The sequence below is a fragment of the Aptenodytes forsteri genome, unplaced genomic scaffold, assembly GCF_000699145.1.
Source record: "Aptenodytes forsteri isolate BGI_AS27 unplaced genomic scaffold, ASM69914v1 Scaffold164, whole genome shotgun sequence".
Taxonomy (NCBI): domain Eukaryota; kingdom Metazoa; phylum Chordata; class Aves; order Sphenisciformes; family Spheniscidae; genus Aptenodytes; species Aptenodytes forsteri.
In genome coordinates, this window is record NW_008795527.1 from 1,166,501 (window position 1) to 1,189,125 (window position 22,625).

At 37.2% G+C, this 22,625-nt stretch overlaps 1 protein-coding gene across 4 annotated transcripts in view; it reads left to right on the top strand.

The window, feature by feature from the left end:
* The window catches only part of SKAP2 (src kinase associated phosphoprotein 2), a 125,804-nt gene that overhangs the window by 82,514 nt on the left and 20,665 nt on the right, over positions 1-22,625 (top strand). For 3 of the 4 annotated variants that reach the window (XM_009282028.2, XM_019472798.1, XM_009282029.2), the window contains exons 10-11: positions 15,022-15,090; positions 21,703-21,815. In XM_009282028.2, coding sequence (XP_009280303.1) covers positions 15,022-15,090; positions 21,703-21,815 — 182 coding nt within the window. Of the gene's footprint in view, positions 1-15,021; positions 15,091-21,702; positions 21,816-22,201; positions 22,208-22,625 lie in introns of all 4 variants that reach the window. The other variant, XM_019472797.1, reaches the window with a different exon arrangement.

Genomic DNA, 22,625 nt, shown 5'->3' on the forward strand with positions numbered 1-22,625 from the left:
CCACCAGGGGGGAGTGAGCGAGCGGCTGCGTGGTGCTCAGTTGCCAACTGAGGTTAAACCACGACAGTCACTCATGAACACTGACTCATAGCAAATATTTGTGTTCTCAAAATGTAGCATTAGATGTATTGACTTTTTGGCACTAGAAGTGAAGATTTCACAGTGCTGTGTTAATGAAAATGCCTTTTCAGGAGACCTTTGCTTATTTTAGAGTTTTCAATATATCACAGTCAGGGTCTGTGGACCCAACATAGCATTTGGTGTCTGGCAGTCCCAGTTGTGGATTACAGCTGTATAATCAGTTCCTAGAACAGTAAGCTAAAATGAAGAAACTGTTAATTGGTCACTGTAAACCGGAGCAGTAGGTTGAAGTCAGCAGAGACACAGGTGATTATGGAATCTGAGACATTACTTGTGATCATTGCTGTTAAGTCACTGTATTATATATCTTGATATATTGTCCAAATTCCTCCCAACTTTTGTTGCTTGCCTCAAGTAGTTAGGGAATTCTTTACTTCTTGTCCACAGAAGTTGTATATAATGCTGATGTGCTATCAATTTTTTATTTTTATTTTTTCCACAGAAAGAATTCTATGTGCTTTTAATTAGTAAATTAAGTGCTTTCAAAGTATAAAGTGTAAGTAGGGTCTGGAATATTTGAAGCTGAAAGACCAGATGTAAGATGAGTATTTTTGAGGACAGTACTAAAGATGAGTTTCCAAAGTAACTACTGAAAGTGTTCTGAATAATTTCCATTAAAACATCTTTCAGATTCAAGAACACAGCAAGGGATTTCTTTCCTTTTAAAGTAGTGAGGATAGGTCATTCTTCAAAACAATTTTTTCAAAGATTGGATCTCAGTATTGTTAAGAAATCAGTATTTTTCACTTGTTTAGCCATTGCATTATTTTCATATATGGAGTATTTTTGCCCATAATATCTTGCTGATAGGTGGAGTACCAGAATAGGGAGAAGAGAGTGCTACTGGGCTTACTCAGTTTGCTGTAAATCAAAAGTAATTAAAATAATACAAGAGCAGTGAAAAGCAGATGTAAGTTACCTTTTGGTGTCAAGGAATATTAAAGATTTTTTTTTCTGACAAAGATGTGTTGTTTTGTTGTCTTGATCACTGGGATTTGGGGTCTACTAAGTGTCTGATTATATGCCAGACATGGAAATCATTGAAAAACAACCTCTTTCAACTGTATATTGCTGAATCCCAACTGCTATGATGAAATGGAGCTGTGTCTGAATTCTCTGTCACTCTGGGTCTTGAGGCAGTACGCTTATGGGATTTATATATAACTTGGAGTGTCCTTCAGCTAGTACTAAATGCTTATGAGACATGAGTTACGAATCCAGACAACTTTTTGTATTTAAAGACATTGCATCCAGAAGGTGGTTAGGAACGTGGTATCTGGACCTCAGCTTTCATTTGCCACAAGAGCTTGGGCTTTATCTTCCGTTAACATAATCCTACATCTAAAGAGGGAACCTTTCTTTCTACTGATGTTAGGTGTTAGTGATGGAAGAGGAGGTAAGACAATCTGGTGTAGCTGAAAAGAATGAGATGCCCATTGAATAGGAAGTGGCAAGTCTTTGGGAGGAAAAATAAGGTTCAGAGGCTCTTCTGTGTTTCTTGTAAAGTGAATATAAAGTGGTGGTCTGTGAACAACAGGTGGCCCATAGCTGTCAGGAAGCCTACTGTTCATGATGCAATTCAACCCCTGCCCCTCCATCACACACACATTCACAAACGTGCAATTGAGGAGGCCAATAAAAATGGAATAATAACTGAGTATTCATATTTAGTCTGATTTGCATGTGAGGGGTATATTCACTGGTTGGACTTGGGGTGGGGTTGTCTACTGAGAAGTACTCTTAGAAAAGAGTATTCTTTATTTGGTAATATACTTCTGCTGCAGAAAACTTTGTCAGCTATGAAATTCGGAACAGTTAATTACAGTATCTACAGTAAATGGAAAATGTGTGCAGTTAAGTTCAGGCATTTATTCTCCTCTCTTTGAACTGCATGCAGGACTTCATAGTTTTCAGACATTTAACTTCATAGGTTTCAGAGTTTACAAGTGGAGAAAATAGAAGTGACCTTCCTGAAGTTGTGGTTGACTTATAATAAATTAAGCGAGTTCACGTTGGAAAGCTGTGTTTATCAAAGTCTTGGGTTACCAAAGGATGAACTTTATTTCTGTATTTCAGAATTAAAAAAAAAAAAAAGAAAAATACCCTAAAGCCCAATCAGACACCCCCCCACCCCCACCCCCCAATAAACCAGGAATAGATTGTTAAATCTGCATTGTCTATTGGCATTTTGAAGCTTGTTTACTTAAAATTAGAAGTCATAACTTAGTAATATCTAAAAAGGAAGTATTTTTAAATCATGCAGTTTTATGTTTAAAGAACTCTTTCAAAAACTAATTAGCACACAACTCATTGAAAGGAATTTACTTACTGAAATAAGGTATTTTATTGCAATGACTGATCAATCATTTCTATATAATTTTCCATGCATCAGCGCTAAACAACGTTTGACGCTATTGATTTGTAAAACCAATCTGATGTGAACAGTATGCGACAGAAGTTATTTGTTATTAAGAGATAGAATCCTGTCTCAGAAAAGCTTGTCATCGTGGCAAGAAAAAAATCACACAAAGTAATTTTACTTGTATCGTAGTTTTTTCAGTGTTGACTCTGTTTCTGACAGCTGGCTTCATGTTAAATGTGAATAAAGCTTTGTTTATGCATGCATGTCTTCAATGGGTTATGGACCCGAAGTTTGTTCTTTTGAAAGCAAAGCAGTTTTCTTTGGTAGCACTGTTTTTATCTAATTAAGAAGCAGTGCAATAATTCTAATTCAAAGCATTCATCAGAAATGTCTTGGTATGTGAGATAGTTTATTAACCATAAATTTGAGGAATTGCTGTAGTTTAGCAAGTTCAAAGCAAAATGTCAATTGTATTATGTATATTTATGAAAATAGAAGTGTTGGGCTTGCTCTACTGCTTGGGTATAACTGTGATGAATACTATATAGATAGATCAAGGAACCTTTATTTTTTGAATTTGTGATGAATGACTGCATATCAGGCTATTAAAACCACTAGGTAGAGTTTTTTGAGAAACAAGAGCAACCAGAGGTTATATGGTGCCTCAGGCTATCGCTTCTCAACTTTTCTGGTTTCCACGAGGTAGCTATTAAAGAACCATAATTTATACAACTGGACTCTCAAATAAGACCCAGCAAGGTGGGCTTTAAAGGCTGACTTAATCATTCTGTTACTATAGATACCAATCTCTCATTTGAATTTTTCAGCCTTAAGAAAAGCCATCAGCATAAATCCTTCTGTATGTCTTTTCCTCTCAGTGTGCTTTCTATCTGCTACTCACTTTCCTTCCCGCTCTCCTCAAAATGGAGAAATTAGCCAAACAAAATACTACTAATTAACCAGAGCTTCAAGAATTTTGCTGGCCATATGCATGTATACCTGATTTGCTTGTGTGTTAGTGTACTGTGTTTGCAATGAATGTCATGTTTAGTTTACCCATATACAAGGAAGGCAACATAGGAAAAGGCCACCTGTTTCCTTGTCTTGGCTGCTGTTCCCTGGGCTGGGTAGGAGTCTTTGAAAGAAGCAGGTTGGTTGCTCCTAGGAAGGGAAAATGGTCCGCAGGGTACAGCTCCCAGACCACAGAGTGGACCAGGCAGAGAGGGCAAGATGCAGCAGTCTGTGCCCTAGAGTAGAGAGAGGGATGCTCCAGGGAAATGCAGGGTGCAGGTACACAGATAAGCTTCAGCAGTGAAGGGAAGAATGTTTTCTTAAGAAGCCAGAAGAGACTGAGGGAAGTTTTTGGCAAGTCAGTGAGATTTGGATTAGACAGCAAGGTAGGAGGAAAATTTTTCTCATACAGAAAGGGGATGGTTGGCACAGGTGATATTTTGTTTCAGTCCTTGTTTTGAAGTCTACTTTTTCCTAGCAGATTCTGATTTCCTCCGCCTAAAAACTCTGAGTTTGTGTTCTAATGAAAACTAGTTTAAGATCTCAAACTTTCAATATTCTTAAGGAAGAGGTTCCAGTACTTCTGGCTTTGGTTTGTGGAAGGGTTTTGTCTTAGCAGGCTGTAACAGTTATTGTGTCCTTGAATCTTGAAGACAACAGTGAGTAAAACTGGGAATTAAAGGAAGGAATCTCATTTTCAAAACAAAGCACTGTCTACAGAAAAGCCTGCGGATCCTAGCATGAGGGTCATCCTTCTGTTGTCTGTTGTCCCAAAATATACTAACTGAATCTATACTTGCTTCCATACCTGTCTCAAATTCATTTCCTTAAGAAGTGAGGCATCTCCATTACTAAATGTTGAACAGTAGTTTCAGATAATTCAATAAACAAAAGTTCAAGATGGATACAGTTTTGTCATAATTTCCATATGGGTCATAAGACCCAATTTCTGGTTAAACTGCCTAGCTCAGGCCTACAAATGGTGGCTCTTACAGTGCAACTGGGACTACGTTGTGTCTCTGGCACGAGAGCTGGATAATCCAAAGCACTGGCTGCAAGGGAATTCAGGTAATCTGGGACTCTGGGGGCCCTGGGTTTTTCTGCATGCCAGTAACATGGTGAGCTGCCTGGGGAGCAGTTGTCATCTCCTGCTTATGAACTATTTCCAGATCCCTGCTGTCCTACCTCATCTCCCTGAGGTGCATCGCGGTATGTGCCATGTAGGGCTAGTAAGATCTGACATCTAGAGTTGCTGGTCCCACTCTAGACCTAATGTATGAGAATGGGAGAATGGGACGGTATTTGTAGAAATGAATGTGGGAATGTTACCCAAAATATGGTCTGTGTAAACAGTCTGCGTTGTAGCTATAATTTTCTGCTTATTTCTGATTTAACCTGATTTTTGTTTACTAATGAATCATAACAAGAATATTTTTACAATTACTTTATTTCATCATTTAAGCTGGAGAAAGGATTTAGCGTAGTTGACATAATTTAATTTGATGGCATGGGCCATAAACAGTGAAAAGAGGCAGTGGTGTGGGTTTGTTACTTTTCATGAAAATACCCAAAGGGTGAAAGCTGCTGAATTTTTTTTGTCAATGTGCAGTTAATGATCAACACAGAGAATAAAAAATGTCTTGGTAGAACATTTTTAAAGGAGTTATAAGAGAAGCATCTGGGAGCCAGACTTTTCTTGTGGAAGCATGCCAATAACTGTATTGTGTTTCCTTTCACTAAAGTGAGCTATGCTGAAATGCCTTGTCTTCTGTCCCTTTTTTGAGTAAGTTCATTTCTGGAATCAGACTATAAATTTGAATACTTTAACCCTGCAGATTATTAAAGGATATTATGTGGTTTAAACAAGATGCTTTCTTTATGAATTCTATGTATGTAAATATTATGTCAAGTCACATTTGTCACAATTAGGGATATGTAGTTTTCAGAAATGGCTTTTAAATTTAAATCTTGCTGCTGATCAACGAGTATGGGAAACTTTACTTGACATTTACAGACTTTTTTTCTGTGTATCATATAAATTTAAGCCTAAGAAATATAACCCCTGTACATGGTTGTCAAATAACACTGTAGTACAGAGTTATACAGTATAGATTAGTTAATTGAATATTTGATTGCTAGATGTATTTACATAGAGAACTATTTATATTTTCTATGTAGATTTTAATAGCCACCACATTTATTTTAGCAAAACATTTTAATAATAAGGTTTATAAAATGTCATGTTGAACACTTAAACTATTTACATAACTAAAAGCTATTACGGGTTGAGAGAACAAACAAATTTATTTTAGTTACAGTGAATTCACATAAATCTTTATTATGTTTATATATAAGAATGTACTGATGTGCATGCCACACATATTTAGGCAAGCAATCTAGCGCAAATTCCTGTGAACCTACAATAAACTCACGGAAGCAACTTCAAAATCATTGTTTGTTTTGTCCCTTTGAGCTACTAATTTGCATTCTGTCCAGTAATTGCATCTACTTTTTTGGGAGGGTGAGGGGGGACAGAGGAAGGAGCATTTTTTGTTAATCAGCTAAATAATTAGATGAGCAAGTAGAAACATTAAGCACCAGAAGCTTTCCTTTACATTGTTGAGGCCTGTTAAGAGCAGTATCTTAAAAATATTTTATTCCTTCTTTAAATGTTTAAGTACGGATTTAGGTAAGATGCCTATTGCCTTGATTTTTGTATGCCAAATTTGAGGCTTTAGGAACATTTTTAGAAGTGGAGCCAAAATTGTGCTTTTGTTGGAAGCTGACATGAAACTTTACCTCCAGAGATGCTTCTGTTCAGGTGTGGAAGTTATCTAATCTCTCGATCAAAAAAATGTAGCTAACATTTTAAAAAGTGCCTAATCAAACTTAAGGAATTTGTAAGGAGCTAGATTCTGAAGTCACTTATGAAATTTTCACCTTGTTTGATGGCCCATCAAATAACTTTGTTTTCTGAGTTTAATATATTCTGACCAGTTCACTCAGCATATAGGATTAGACAATTCTAAGAGACTTGATTTCTGAAAACAAATCCCTGACATAGTGACTTTAATTGTAAATACAAAGTGTCTGTGAATATAAAAATGGGAAAATAATGAATGAGTTTCTGGAAGTGGAACTCTCTGTAACTTCTTTTATTCTTCGTTATAATTATTGTGTGCATATCCACGATTGAACTTGCTTGTGATGACCTTTTTCTTTTCTCTTGAGAAGAATTACTGTTATCGGTCTTTCTTCATGAGGAAATAAAAAGGTCAGTGCAAACCCCATCCCTTATTTCTATGCGGTGCACATTGCACTTTGGCATATTTGTATTGAATTTTATTAATAATAATTAGATCATTTTGTCAAAGAAATTTTAGTATTCCAAAATCAGACATGCTAAATGGTCTTTCCTCATGTGTAGTCCTGCTTTTCCTGCCTTTTTCTATCTCCTCTCCTCCCAAGCTTGCTATAGGTGTAACTAAGACTTTACATACTTCTATTCCTCCTAATCCTGTCAGACTAGCTAATTTTTTTCCTCCTTTAACCTTAAATTGACAAACTATGAATTCTTTTACGTCTGTGTTTGTCTAAGAAAAAAAAGAGAATGTAGAGAATGTAAAGTTGTTGCCTTTTTTTTTTTTAATTGGAGATTTTAAATTATTTGTTGCTTGGAAGACTAGTGCTAGGAACTGCACAACTAAGTTCATTCAGCTGTCACTCAAGACATGACTGAAGATTGCTTATTTGCAAGAAGAGCTCCAAGCAGGCACTCCAAGTAGGAAGCTGAGTTCATGAAATCTTAATATAATCATAACTAAACCCAGGAATTGCCAGTAGTGAACAATCCTCTGTGGATTGTTCAGTTGTCCCAATGAATATATTCTGTTCTGTCGTTCAGGTGACTGAGCACGTTTTTCCTCCCATTGTGATACTTTGCTCTTAAAGCCTGAAGGGCCTTATGAAGCCGTGGAAACAGCAACTTTCTTACTAACAAACCTTCGTGTTTGGTAAATGAATAAGATTTGTGGGGTCTGAAGAGGATATCGTCTTTATATAAATTGGTTGTGACTACAGAATGGGGCAAGGGCAGGGAAGCAAGGGTACTGGGACACTTGGTAGTGGGGAAAGGAAAAGAAAGATGAAAGGTGCTAACATATATTCAGGTCTCAACAAGTAGGGAAGGTAAGTAAAGCAAAGCATGCTCCTAAATTTCCTGAAAACTTGGTAAAATTATGCACAGCAGAGTGAGAAGATGCACTTTGCTACAACTGTGGACGACCTTGCCAACAATGCTCAATTTTCTGTCTTGTGCGAGTCACTGTTTTTCCTCCAAGGATAGAGATGTGTTCTCTGATCACTTAGTCTTCATACTTTCTGCCCTAAAACATTATAAAAAATACTTTCTGCTAGAAAAATATTTTATTACTTGTTTTTTCAGTAAACTAGTGAGAAGTCGTATAGTATCTTCCTGCTTTTAAAAACATGTTTTTTTAATCCATTGCCCTAGTATAGTTCATGTGGATGGGTATGTGTGTGATAATAGAGGAGAAATGCAGTGTCTTTTTCACAGATTTATTTAGAAAGATTTTTTTTCTCAAACAGTTCTCCAAACTTACTCATTTCTCTCTACTACTTCACTCTGTTATTATTCTTCATAGCAATAGTTATATGATCCAAACAACATTCTTCTGCACAAGACTAGAGAATTGCAGCCTTAAAGTGTGTTTTGTATTTGTCCCTAGTGGGACTGGGATTTTTTTGGTTTACTTCACTCTCTAGTTTAGCAAATGCTGTAACTCCAAAATGCTTTTGTTAGGAAGGGAATGTTATATCTGCTTTTTGGTTTTGATTAAGCCAAACCATAACATATGCTTAGATTCACTGGGTGGTGTCACAGGAAGGTTCTTTTAAGAGGGAATTTTTTTTCTCCAGAAAATGGCTAAGTGACATTCCAGGACTCCAATATCACTTCCTCTCCTTCTCACCTCCTTTTTGTGCAGCATTGATCCTGAGTTAATTTATAACAAAATCCACTAATCTCTTCTGTGAGGATGATGAGGTAACTTCTCCAAGGTCTTCTCAGTAGGAGGCAGTGCTTCACTTTTAGCTGAGATGACTGGTTTGGTTATTCAGACTGCTTATACAATTGTGAGTAACGGTGGTGCACCTTTTCAAGATACAAGGAGTGCAACTGAGGGGAAAAAAAAGTGCAGGATTTCTCAAGGAATTCAGGAAACCTCACATCTGGAGACTTGGCAAGATCTGGACAAAACAGTCATTTGAGCTAGTCCTGTTTTATAAAGTCATTAGCTTCAGCTGTCTCATACATGAACTATTAAAATGCACAGACCCTTATAAACTGCTGCTGAATAGCTTAGTATGGAGTACCAAAAGAAGCCAAATGCTGTTTCCTAGAAATTTGATCTAACTTTCAGAGTTAGAGCAGGGTGTTAGACTAAGCAATTTCCACTGGTCCCTTCTATCCGAAAGTATTTCATGATTCTAGCTCTTTCCCTTTGTACAGCCAATGCTATTTATTTGAGGCCATTGGGAGGTCAGTATATTGTCAATAGTAATAACAGACTTCTGTTACTGTCTAGTGGTCGGATAGAGTGGTGTGTATACTCAACCTTACTTACTCTAGAATTTATATAATGGTTGTTTTCAAAGAGCTGATTAAAACTTGCACAAGAAGTGTTAGTTGGAGGTCCCATCCAGTTTAGCTGGTAGTGTATTTGAATGAAACCTTTTGCTCCGTCTTGGAATCAGACTTGTATCACATGTGTTGGAAGGAATTGGGGCTAGGAATTGGCATGGGTTGTCCTCAACTAACACTAAAGCATCTCAGTGTGTGTAATATTTTTCATTAAAATGTATTTTTATATTGTTCATAACCTGGAGATCTCTTTCTGTATTCTGTTGGAATACAATTCTGTATTGTGTGTTTCCCATTGTATTTCTGAGCACGTTTATTCAGATGCAACTTCTGCTTCTGCTCATATTTTGATGTCACCTCATCTGCAATCCCAGTGTTTACCCTGTGTCTGGGTGACCCGTTTTTGTCTCCATCTCCTGTGATTCTGTTGTGGAAATCTCACCCCTCACTCAAGCTTGTCATGCAGGAATATAATATAACTTTTTGAGCTGTTGGGTGGTAACTAGCTGACCCACAGAAGTAGGAATAAAATAAGGATTGTCCTCTCTTCTGTCATGGTAAGAGATTCTTATGTTTATAACCTCTTCCGTAAATAGCAACCAGCTTGTTTCCCACTTCTGTCACTGTTCTGGAGGCATTTTCATCCCCAAACCATGCACCCCAGTACAGTCAGATGGAGCTTTAATAAAACGATAGTCAGTATTCCCCTCTCTGCCACCCCCAAATCTCACACAATGGTTAGAGAATAGCACCTTCAGCAGCCTTTTCCAAGCTGTTTCGTTTGTTTACAGAGCGCACCAGAGTGCTACTGGGAATGTAGGGTGAAATGTCAAGAAGTTGTGTGTAAATCTTCCAGTAATCTGTCACATCCAGGAGGAACTGGGGGAAAGGGACAGATCTGTGGGAATATTGGAGGATTATCAAAGCTAGAGTTTTGCTACTTGCATTTGGAGATCTCTCCCTACAGAATGGGTGGATCTGGAGTCTAAAAGAAGACACTAGAAAGGAAAATTCCTGCCATTATAAATACACACACCAAGGCAAATAAGCCTAGGATCAAGCAATACGTGGAGGATTTCTGGGATATCAAGCTGCTTCGGCTAAAACCCCGTAAGAGTTTAGGTGAAATGTATAGGCGTGTACAGGTGTGTGTATATAGTGAGAATACTGCAGAGGACCCCCTCCCTAAGGCTGGGAAGCACTGTCCTCAGGTAAGGCAGCTTGCTGGCCCTGCATAAAACAGGGTGTTAATTCTTATTCCTTTGACCCCCAGATGGTCTCTAGCCCTCACTACTAACGCTAGCCAAAGGTGTCGGTTTGGCCAAATCATAAAAATGATTTTGTTCTTAAATTTTGCGTGTTTATTGCTCCTTCTTTGGAATTCTTAAATGTTTCTGTAAACAAATAATCTTGTTTGTATTTAAAAAAAAAAAAAGCCAGTTCTCGCTAATTTTTTAAAATTACGTAGCTGGATTGATTTATGTTCCTTATTAGAGTAATAACCCATCTGTTACAGAGTTAGGTCAATTCATAAAATTATAAATCTGGGAGAGAAAAGGTCTTGACTCTTTCCCATGGTAAGCATTTATTCATGTTTGAAAGTTCTTGTTTACATTTGTGCAGAGTCATTATTTGGTAGCAAAAAAGCAGTGTGGAGGAGTAATACTCATGGTGTTACCATGCCATTGAATCTTTCACTTTTTCTTGTGTAAAGCAGTATAAACCCATGACGTTCAGTGTCAGCAGAGTTCTTCATGGACATACCTTTTTGTTTGCATGCATCTGTCATCCCTGCTGAGTACAATCGTAAAGACACTGTGATTTTTTTTTTTAATTGATTATTTAATAATACAAGTATTTTTGTGGGGGTCTGTCTTACAAGACCTGTTTGTATGCTTATAACCTTCTGACACCACAGTGAGTTTTCAAATGAATATATATTAATGTATATTACAAGCATGTGATTTCATCTATTTCATAATGATACAAGCAAAATTAGTTCACTGCAGTAGTTTTTTATCTTAACTGATCAAAACATCTTTCTAATAATTTTTCTAACAATATGTGATTGGAATAACAACTGCACATGTAGAGTTCCATGCTGCAGCCGAGAGGCATGTAAATACAAGCTGCTTATTTGCAAGAAGCTTCCAGATTTGCAATATGATTGCTATGGAAACCACACAATGAAAACCTTATAACCATCTGTGTGGTTTGGTAGATTTTGCTGCATAGCTGAGCTGTTTTTGTTTACTGTTATTAAACTGTTGAATAGAATATATTAACCCACAAACTGGGATTATCCAAGATATAAACTAGTATTGTGCAATCACAATGTGTCACAGACTAGAGGACAGTAGAATACCAATTAATAATGGCATTAAATTAGAGTCTAATGTAAAAAGATGGTTAAGTAATGTGTTAGTAGAGGAAACTGCTAAGTTCTATGCATATTTATCATGAGATACCACATTCCATTGAAGGAATGCACTGTTCAAGCCAAACTCTTATCCATTTTATACTCAAGTAGTCTGATTCCCCCCACCCCCCCCTTAAGAAAAAGAAATTGGAAGGAAAAAAAAATCAATGGATTCATGTAAAAAAACTCAGCTAGTGTGGAATTCATTGTTCACTTTTTAAACTGTGTGGATGGTAGAATCAGCTATGATTGGGTGATTATTTTTCTGTTTTTTCTTCAGACTGCAAATTAAATAAGTAAATTTATTTTCAGCAATTTTCATGGACAAACTGCTTAACAAATACAGTTAGTTCCTTGCTGCCTTGTCACCACAAGAATTTTGTGGGTTGTTTGCCATGAGGGTCTCCGAGTACCAGCAGAGTATGGAACATAACCCGTATCTCAAGGGGTCTTTGGATCTACAGCTCTAGAAGAGTTCACTGGTTTGATTAGTGTTGATTAGTCGCATTTTGACACAGTGAGAAGGTGAAGAGTATTTTCTCACTGCAGTGGTAGTGATGGTGTGAAGAAGAGATACAGAAGGAAACATTGTACCAGACTATTTTATTAAAGGTCTGCATGACTCCTCTTACACAGTATCTTAATAACACAGAAGGACTTTTACTGTATTTTTTATTTTAATTTTTCATCTTTTGACTCTATTCCATGTTGCAACACAAACTTTAGTATGTCGCATCTGACTACAGCCATAATTCCTGGGGTAATTGAGGTTGCTGTGTTTAAAGAACATCTCCTGCCCATAGTTATTGCTTCAGGACATAATGCCAGAAAACACTAGTAGAACCATAGGTTCTTTTAAGCCAAGCCTATTACTGCTCCACTGTGAGCATGATTTCATTAGCAAGTAGTGTGGACCATTTGCAACAGATTCATAAAGCCCAGGTTTGTGCCGAGGACCTGATGTTCGCGCTGTGCAGGTTTCAGAAGAGGTTTCCTATGGAGTCACTTTAGTCTGGTTCCATGGACGGAATGCCCGTTAGCAGCTGGACCATGTTCAGTGTGCTTCTGAATGCCTCTTCCAGTCTAATTGCACCTGAAAGTTTGTCCTCTCTGTGACAGCCCTGTAGTGTAAAGCAAAGTGGGATAAGTGGGGGTGGTTGGGTTCCAAACCAGTATGCTAAAATAGGCAGCCTTTGTTTGAATTTGGGAGCTTTTCAGTATTCAAAGAGCCTTGGTTCAGATATTTTCTCATCTTCAGATCTGGATCTGGTGAACTCTTGTTTCTAGGAAATACGGGGAATGCATATGTTCTAAATTTTTCCATGAAACCACAATGCAATCTACATGTATTCAACTGTACCTTATGAAAAAATCTCTTCAAACTTCCTCTGCTGTTTTACTTCAGTTGAAATACCCTCTACTAAAGTCAGTCCTCAGTTTAAGCTAGTCTGATGACCATGACAGTGGTAGAGTTAAAATCGACGATACATTCAACACATCCATTGATGTAGGTCCAAACATTCAGTAACCTGTAATATCAGCATTTATTTATTCAATGTATAATACTCTGTGTGCTGGATGAAAGTGGGTTGTTCTGGGAAAAGGGAGCAATCCTAGAAAATGTGACGGATAATGGGATAATACTACCTGTGAGTAGTGTAATAGTGGTAGAGAAGCCACAGAATGACAGTGCCTCCTAGTGCTCCGGACAGCACATGGGGATGTATGTTTGCTATTTATGCCACAATTGGGAGTGCTTAAAATAAACAAATGAGAGTACTTGGAAATGTGCAACAAGTGTTATGCCAAGTGGGGGAATACATTTGAATGCAGTAAATAGTTTGGAGTGTTCTGTGTTGCACTGCAGCTTCAGATTTTCCCTGTTCTATTGTTGTTTTTCCTTGGCTCAAATAATAGTTTATATTCATCTTCATCAGATTTTTAGCTAGTCAAGAGTCAGGCAGCAAAAAACTCTTGCTGGCTTAGTAGGGCAAAAGTTCAAAGCTCTTTGTAGAGTGAATCTCATGATGTAATTGCAATATTTGTAGGACTGCGTATATAGGTTAGCAGCAATTATGCGTACTCATTTCAACAGGTCTACTCTTGTGCTTTAAACATCTGCTTTAATGTTTGCAGGAACAGTCTTGTGGATAGATTAAATTTTTTTACAAGGCTAAAAATCCTTTGAACTGTTGATATAAAATTATTCTTTGTTGAAGTAGATAGGCAATTACATAAAAGTTGCACAATAAGGAACATTTTAAAAGCTGTGAGTTCCGTATCTGTTGCCTGTCATTAATAAAATACCAAAATTAGTTGCTGAAATGTGTGCCTTAAAAAGAAGCATGAATATCTGTGTAAGATGTCATGAGTAGCAAAGCCAAATAGTTTAAATGTATTAAAAGTCCAATTTGTGTTTGAGAAGTGGGTTTATCAATATGCTATTTCCTCATTCAGTACAGCAGCTTTGTCAGTTTTGATATACTGTAAAAGCCAAGATAAATCTGTTTCTACTTCCTTATGAACCTAAAGAAAGAATACAGCTAAAAACCCTCATGGTTTGTTCTCTTTTTTGCCTCATCAACAGAATTGTTGACTGTGAAATGTGAGGAGGAGATCTTACGTCCCTGTCCTGAGTGGAGTGTGGATTTACTTAAGTGAGGGTGTGGGCACGAGAGAGTTGCCCGTCTGTGCCAGGCAAGGAGCATGGAGCACATCTTTTGCAATTGCCTGTGGGGATTTCAAGAGTTTTCCAAGCCTGCTAGCCAGAAAACATGCTTCAGAGCTGATCACTGCCAGGCTTTCCCTCTTCTTGTCTCCTAAACTTGCACTAAGTTATTTGATACAGTCTAGCTTGCTTAAAACCACGGTCAGACGCAGTAGGCAGGAGCACTGAATGCATGGTATCTGTAGTGTCTGTGTTCCCATCATGTAGGTGTCTAGCTGGTGTGTGTGTCTGACAGTGTTGAAACTAAGGTAGAAGACACCTTAGTTTCATAGCCTTCTATGAATACTTCTCTTAAGAACTTCTGAATTCTTGCATGGGCTGGGGATACTTTTTCAATCCTTGGTTTCCTTTTCTTTGTCCTGGCAAGAAATGTACATAGCAGAATAGGACCCTCATTCTAATTGTCTCATAATGACTGAAAAACAGCAGAACTGCAGCTCTATATTACTGCATTCAGAGCAGATGAAAAGGGAAACAGATGTTCACGATTGAGATTTTGAAAGAAAGCTCTTGGAGTGTTTGGATGGGTGGCAGAAACCACAGAAATAACAATGTTCCAACTTCTGTACAAATGCAAAATAGTAAACAGGGCTTACGATCTGGAAATGTAGCGTGTGGCTTTCAGACTGATGTGGGCTGTAATTCCTGTCAGCTGAGGTGTCCCTTCAGAATTTCATTTGCACTTACGTGTTTTGCAGAAGAACGTGTTCCTTCAAAGGCTGAAGTGCCAAGAAAACTGAGCCAGGAGAAAGTTACCACTGTTTCAGGTAATTAAAATCTTTCCTCTTTATTTTGTGTATGCATTTTCTTTTTACCTTTATTTTCTTGTCTCTTCTGTTTGCTGTTTTAAAATAATGTTTTTATAGCTCTGTAAAGCTGTCTTTTTCACCTGGGTATTTGATGGCAGCAAAACTGCTTAGCACCACTTAGGATGCATGAAAACCACTTGAGAAGGATTTATAAAGTAAGCCAATTTATACAAGGTATTCCTTCCTGAATTACTTTGTAATGACTCAATTAGCTTTCATTTCTGCACAAAGGAGATTTAGTTGCATAAATTAGCTTATCATCATTGAGGAAGTGTCACTGCTAAAGGACAGTTTATAGATACAACATGCAGTTGCTGTCAAACCTATAAGAATGTAATATAGACATCTGTGTATACTTTGTGCTTGAGCAGAACAGACTTCTGCCATTCAGAGACTAACAGGGGACAACAAGTTGCCCAAGGGACTGGCAATGTAGACGTCTCTGAAAAGGTCAACTTGACACAGGCTCTGACAATCGACCCAAAGCTCTGTCTTCTTTGATAAAAATCAGATAAACTTAAGACCACTAATTGATCTGCAGCCTGTTTAAATGTTGGCCATGCATATCTTCATTGCATATGATTACCACAGAAAGCAAATGAATTGGGTAAGAAATGCCAGAGTCCAGTGACAGCAGCGTAAAAATTGGAAAAGGACACAAATGCCCAGAAAGGCTATGAAGGATATTCTCTCAGCTTTACTTGGCAAGCTGCCCTTGTGCTAATTATCTCTGGGACTGGAAAAATAACTGCATACACCATGTAAAGTCACATGGCCAGACAACTTTTCTTGACAGAAAGGTATTTCCAGTTATGCTTAAAAACAAGATATATATGTGCTTCAAGGGCACAGACCTTTAGATAAACTATTGGTGATTTGACACAGCAAGTAGAGAAGACTTGCTTCTTATCAGACCTTACACCTTTTTGAGATCTGCTGCGTTGTAACTGTGACCTGCACTGACATGCAATCTGGCTCTCCTTCCCCCATCGTACATAATACACATAATTCTTTCAGGGCTGTCAAGGAAAGGGTGGGCAAGAAGAGTTCCTTTAGGAAGTAGCTCTGCAGTGCTCTTCCTGTTGCAACATGTGGAGAGGAAACAGAGGCCTGATTTCCTGACCCATACAGGAAAGCAGGAACAGGTTGCTGTGAGGAGTTTTGGGTTGCTTTTCTTGGAAAGGAAACAAGAGCCAAGTCATCAGATGCTGTTAGCATTGTGCTCTGCTAAAAACATGTGTAAAACAACATGACTCATTACAGCCTTAATATTTAGTACTCATTTGGACATTACCGTAATTATAAGTGTGTTTTGTCATAATGGAGCGTGGGGTCAATCCAATTATAAAGTTGCCAACAGCATGTTTTTTTTCACTAATGTGTCTTCTTGAAGTTCTAAATGGTCATACTTTTAAGAAATCAAAACCTTAGCACCTTCATTTCTGAAAAGTTTCAACTGCTATGAGAACAGCCTTATCAGTCTTACTAGTATTTGTGTAATGTCCTTGAAAATACCATAACAGCTCTCCCCAGATACCAGATTCATTTCAAGCAATAATTTCCTGATCCGATCTTTCTTAATTAACTATTTAACACTGGAAATTTGTTTGACTTTTAGGGCTGAGTTGACATGAGTATTTCTAATAGGCATCATATCATAAATATCTAACCTGACTCAAGTGTATGTAATGATTTTCCACATAAATAGTGCATACATTCTTAATTTATTGCCTAGCTTTACTAAACCTGAATTTCACAGAAAATATTCTGCAAATTGTGAGCTCAGCCTGGTAAGTGCAAAAAAACCTTTCTTTTTTCCTACTCTTTTCTTGCCCTAACTTATCTCTACTTCAATTAATGTGCAGACTTGAGTTCTTTTTATTCCTTCAGTTGGAAGGAATAACTGACTGTTGCTGCTGGATAGCTTTACATTAATTGCTAGTGACCTAATTATTTAAAAATACCAAAGCATTGAAGAGTTTCAGTTATGTAACATGGCTTGCTGGGTCTTTTTTGCTACCATTATCTACCCATTATCATTTCTACAATCACTATTTCAGTAAGTGTCATGTTCTGTGCTGTCTCAGTGTAAATACCTTGATTTTAGAGTAACTAAGAAACAGTAGAAGAAGGGAAGTGAGAAAGATTATGCTGAACAGATTGGGCTAGATTAGAGGTTGAGTCCAAATAAATACACTACAATTATTTTGTCCTTATTTCATAATTTTTCTGGCATGTGGGAAAAAGGGCAAGTAAGTAACAGGCATTCTTTGCAGTTTAGGACATCGTCAGAACAAACAAATAACTGTTCTTTAACAGGGTATGTCTCATCTGGGCATTGAGACTCAACACTGACAGTCTAAATAAATCACTTGTGTAAGACAGAGTCATTCCGGTAGTGTTAATTTTGAACTTCACCTGTCTCTCCATCTTTAAGCCTTCAGTATGGTAAATATTGAGCTCATCATCACCGAAAGGGGATAGACTTCACATCTTTGAAATATTGTTAGGTAGCCCCGACTAGTAATCTTCAAATCTGACGCTATAAGCTTTTGAAGACTCTGATCAAGAGTCAAGGAATATGAATCAAAATGGCAAGCTGTTTAATATACTGGGCAGTGGACCACAGTGGTGAAAGGAAAACATACACGTGTTCCTTCATTCCAAAAGCAATGCGTAAGCAGATAATATAACTACTAGCTCTAAGTCACTACCATAGTAGGGTTTGCTAACTTAGATGCCATCAAAGTTAAAATGGAAGATCAGTAGAAATCAGGCACAGTCACATTTATTCTAATGTTTTAAGTAGTGCATTTCCATATGTGGGCTATAATTCCTGTTTTTGTTTTGGTCAGTTTAGTGTTCTGTCAGGTTTGTGCTCAGAAATGGCAAGTGCCAAAATTGTCACAAGGTAGGGGGCGGGAATGGAACAGCCTGCAGTTAGATTGGCTTAGGCTGCAATGGGACAGCACACTTAAATCCCTCTGAAATATGTACTCTTAATGTGTTTTTCCAGGGTTTGGGTTTTTTCTGTCTATTGAGGCTGTTAGCATATTCTTATAATTTTTTTCCCCTTGAGTAATCCATCAGCATTCTTAAGTTTTAAACAGTCTACAATATTTGAAGTGCATGCTTGAGTGATATACTTGTCATATTTTTTTTTTTACCCAAACTGTTCACCTTTCTTTCTTCAAGCACGTATTGTCAGGTGCCAGTATTTTTCAGTGAAATAAGCAGTTTGAGCCTACAGTCAGGAAGGCTGGCAGCTGTTACTGTTTGATCTGTCAAATAAACTCTGAAGTGTTTTCATCAGTATACTGGACAAAAATATCTGTTGATCCTATTACTGTTACTGGAAAAACAGAGATGGCAGAAGAAAACCACGAGGAATTCTTTATGGAAGAGTTTTGGAAACAGTTGGATAGTTGTTCATCCAGATAGCTGACCTGGAATGAAAGAAGTATTTCCTGGAGAAGCAACCTATCCAAAATCTTGCTTAGCCACTTCTTGTGATTGGTAATATTAAAAGCAGTGGGTAGGTAAAAACAAACTGCTTTCTACCCTCTGCCACACATTTACATTTTTTTTTTCATGTCTTATTCGTATTTGTGGCCGAAGTGACCGTGCCTTCGAAATACGACAGACTTTAGTTTAGCAATTATGTCATCATAGGATTTTTAAGGCACACAACATTTCACAGTGTATAAGAATAGAGTGTAATTGTGACAGAGTAATGCCAGGAAATCAATACCTTTTGAATTTGAAGTCTAACGGGCACATAAGTTCTTGATGCTAAATCCACCAGCTGTTTTCAGGTATTACATGTGTTTAAGAAGCTCCACATAATTTCATTACTGTATAAATACCAAATTCCTTTACCCAGGTCTTCTGGTTTTGTTTTATTCAGTTCTTCAGAGGCAATCAAATGAAATTTGGCAGGGTTCTCCCCAACTGAAAGAGGGGCTGAAGTAAGAAAGAATGGGCTTGTGTTTTGCAGAGGTTTTTGCAGCTTTTTTTTTTGTTCTACCTCTGTGTTTGTGAAGCACTGTGAATCATTTTATGAAGTATTTTGCACTTCAGGTGTATAGATTCTGAAGTTAAATTTACAATTGGCTTTTATGCATGTGTAGTTGCAGTTACAGAATTTGGAGAAACTTGTGCTGGTGGGTATGAGAGGGGATTTTGAATTTGAAATTAACACTTGTTGGAAGACCAGAATAGTTGTTCACAAACTTACACTGGCGCTTTCTCTCCCTATTTTTCATTTCTGTGCTCCTGGTATACCAGTATATGTTTTGCTGGGAAATGAGGCTTTCTGATTTAAACAACTCTGTCTTATGTTGAATGCACAAATGAGAGCACAGAGCCATGGTTAGTCTTTGGGCAACATCTTCACTGTTGCAATAAGCTTATTTTAAAACACATCTTGTCCAGTGTTGCCGTGTTATTAGTTGAGCTGCTTTCCCACTTTAAGGCTTCATTAAATGCTCATGATGAACACCTCTAGGGAGAGATGTCTCTTACCTGCTGTGGGATCTCTTCTGTTGCTGATGTTCCCCATGTACCTCCCATTAGCGTTAACAAGAGTTACTTCAGGCACATAAAGGTGAGAACAGACCTCAAAGTCATAAAGGTCAGTGTGAAAAGTCATGATTCATTTCAGTGCAATTCTGAAGAAGTAAAAGTCCTGATTAATGTATTTTAAACCAAATCAATAAGACAACTGCTGAAAGATTTGAAAGGTGGGATATACCGAAATAGCTCTTTTAGTTTTTTTCTTTTACGAGATAGAGCTGGGAACTGTGATCAGTGCAGTATCAAAAGACTGAGGAGAGATTCTGATTTAATATTTATCACAAATTAATTTGGCGCTAACCTTTGTTACTGTTTATAATTGTCTAATGCTAAATTGGTGAATAATGAGCTGACAAATAGGAAGGGCCAAAATTTGGAAGTGCAACGTTTCAAACTGGTTCCGCCTTCCTCTTGAAATTATTCTGTCTATGCATTTTACAATAACCAAATCTCTTATTTCTGAATGGTTGGGAGTTTTATATATGTATATATTGCTGCTTTTGGTGTGACGACAGAAGAATTTGTGCACTGATAGTCAGAACGCCCCCTAGTGCTACATAGCAAAGTGGTAGCTACTAATCATCAGTTTATGGAAAATTAAATGGTGGCTAACTTGCACAGCAGCTTTAAATTCAAAGTTGTGAATATTTAGCCTTACGACAGTATTGCCATCAAAACAAGATAGCACAGAACACAGACTGAAGTGCATAAATAGAAAACAAGCTCTTGATCATACAGAGAGTATTAAAATTTAAGTATTTGTCTAAATAGGGAAAAACACAAGTTGAATACTGCTATACTTTTTTAATAGCGTGACACTTTCTCTCGCTTGATACTTGATATTTTAGCAGGATTTTTTCAGTAATAAAGTGAACCAATCATGATTAAATTGTAAACTATAAATAATGGTGTAGAGCGCTAACGACATGCAAATGTAACTGGTATATGTTGGAATAACCAGCAAGCCTGCTGTTCAAGGATCATATAACAAAACTAAGATGACAGCCTTGATCCAGCCAGTTCAGTGATATTTATGTTATCAGAATTAGAAGATAGCTTTCCAGTGATGTAAATTATTAGTACATATACATTCTGTCTGGTTAGTGTATACATAATGTAACTGGTCATCTTAGTGGTATTGCTTACATTCTTTTTGCATTAACTCACCACACTCCATTCTCATGGAATTAGAAACAGGAAATAGTTTGCAGTGTAACAGAAGCACCCAGTGTATTTAACCGTGCATAAGCGCTGTGTTTCAATAGATGTACTCTGTATTGTAAGTGTATGACAAAGCATTTATTACTGTGTTATTGCCGTATTACAGAGCAAAGAGTGCTAAATAATCAATCAGTTAATGGTCTGTATGGCAGCTTGAACACAGCACATCCATTGTGCTTATGCTGTTAGAAGGATGAGTTTATGACTGTAGTGTAGTTGCATGTTTAGCCAGAGCTTAATGTCCTAAACTGGAGCTGACACAAATATTTTTAAAATGCAGCTTCAGCAACAGTTTCAAAGTTCTCCAGTATTTCAGAAGGAACAATCAAGGATTATCTCAAAGGTTCTCAGAGAAGTTATTTAGTTTTGTTGGAACAGGAGAGGGAGGGGGAGCATATCGCAAAATACTTACTTAGGCTTCCTTTCACAGATTATTATTAATTATATTCTAGCAATTTTATCAGTTTCAAGTTGAGATACAAATATGGCTTGCTAGAAAATATATTATAGAGGAACACTAGCTGCTTTAAGTTGCAGCTGGAAAATGCTTTGAAAACCTGTAGCTACATGTCTTTAAGTGATACAACTTGCCAGTGAAGGGCTCGCACATTAAACTTGTTTTCCACTTGCTTTTGCGGTATGAAGGAACCCTTTCTAAAAAGAGGAGTAAGAAATGTGCGCTAATAAATTGCTTTGTAGTATCTGGAGATTTAAAGAGTAACTTTAGTCCCTCAATCTTTATCCTTTTGTAATTGGATGCTGTTTTCTTTGCAGATGGCAAAAATACTGATTACGGCAATTTCTATCAAGGTTTATGGGACTGCACAGGAGATGTACCTGATGAGTTGACATTTAAACGCGGTGACGTTATCTACATTCTCAGCAAGGTACGGCGTGCTACTGGGGCTACATAATTGTAAAAAGAGAGCCATGGCAGAAGGGCACATTCCCACAGTTCTATGGGGGGAAATTGGCACTCCCTTTCAGATCCTTTGTTTGCAATCAGATATTCACTGCAATTAATTATTTTGTCAAATGAACTATAATCACATTTAAACCATAGCTGTGTAACAGGAATTAACTTAAAAGCATGTTTATTTACTTGCTAAATCTTGGCTACCATTTGTTAACTGATTTAATGGGAGACAATGTGCTTTCTGCTTGTAAAAGTTAACCTTGTAGAATTTTAAATTATCTTGTATGTTATGTTTTTTGTTTCCTGTTTTATATTCCTGACGGTGCTGATTCTGACTTTTTGGGCATCTTGCTACAGAAGATGGTTTGTTTTTTTGAACTATGCTTTCATCTTTGTATGTATATTGTAATTGTTCTGACAGCTCAGATTCCAAATTTGTTTGCTCTGACAGTTTTGGGCAATTTTTAATTTACTGCTTTCCTGTTTGCAAAGCAAATGAGAAATACAATTCCTCTCATCTAAAGTGATGATAAGCAGCATAAGCATGAAATTTTATTCTACTTTAATGTTGGTTAATTTTCTTATTTTTCCTTAACCCCCCCAACAAAAACAAAACCTCTCCTAAGATATATCTCCTGGTCCATTGAAGTCTACTTCTGAACAATTTATCAAAGGAAATTTCTCTTTTCCCCACATACTAGAAAAAAGCTGAGCTTTTCAAGTTCTCATTGAAAAAACCCACCTTTTAAAATATATGGAGAATATATATCTCAGATGTAAT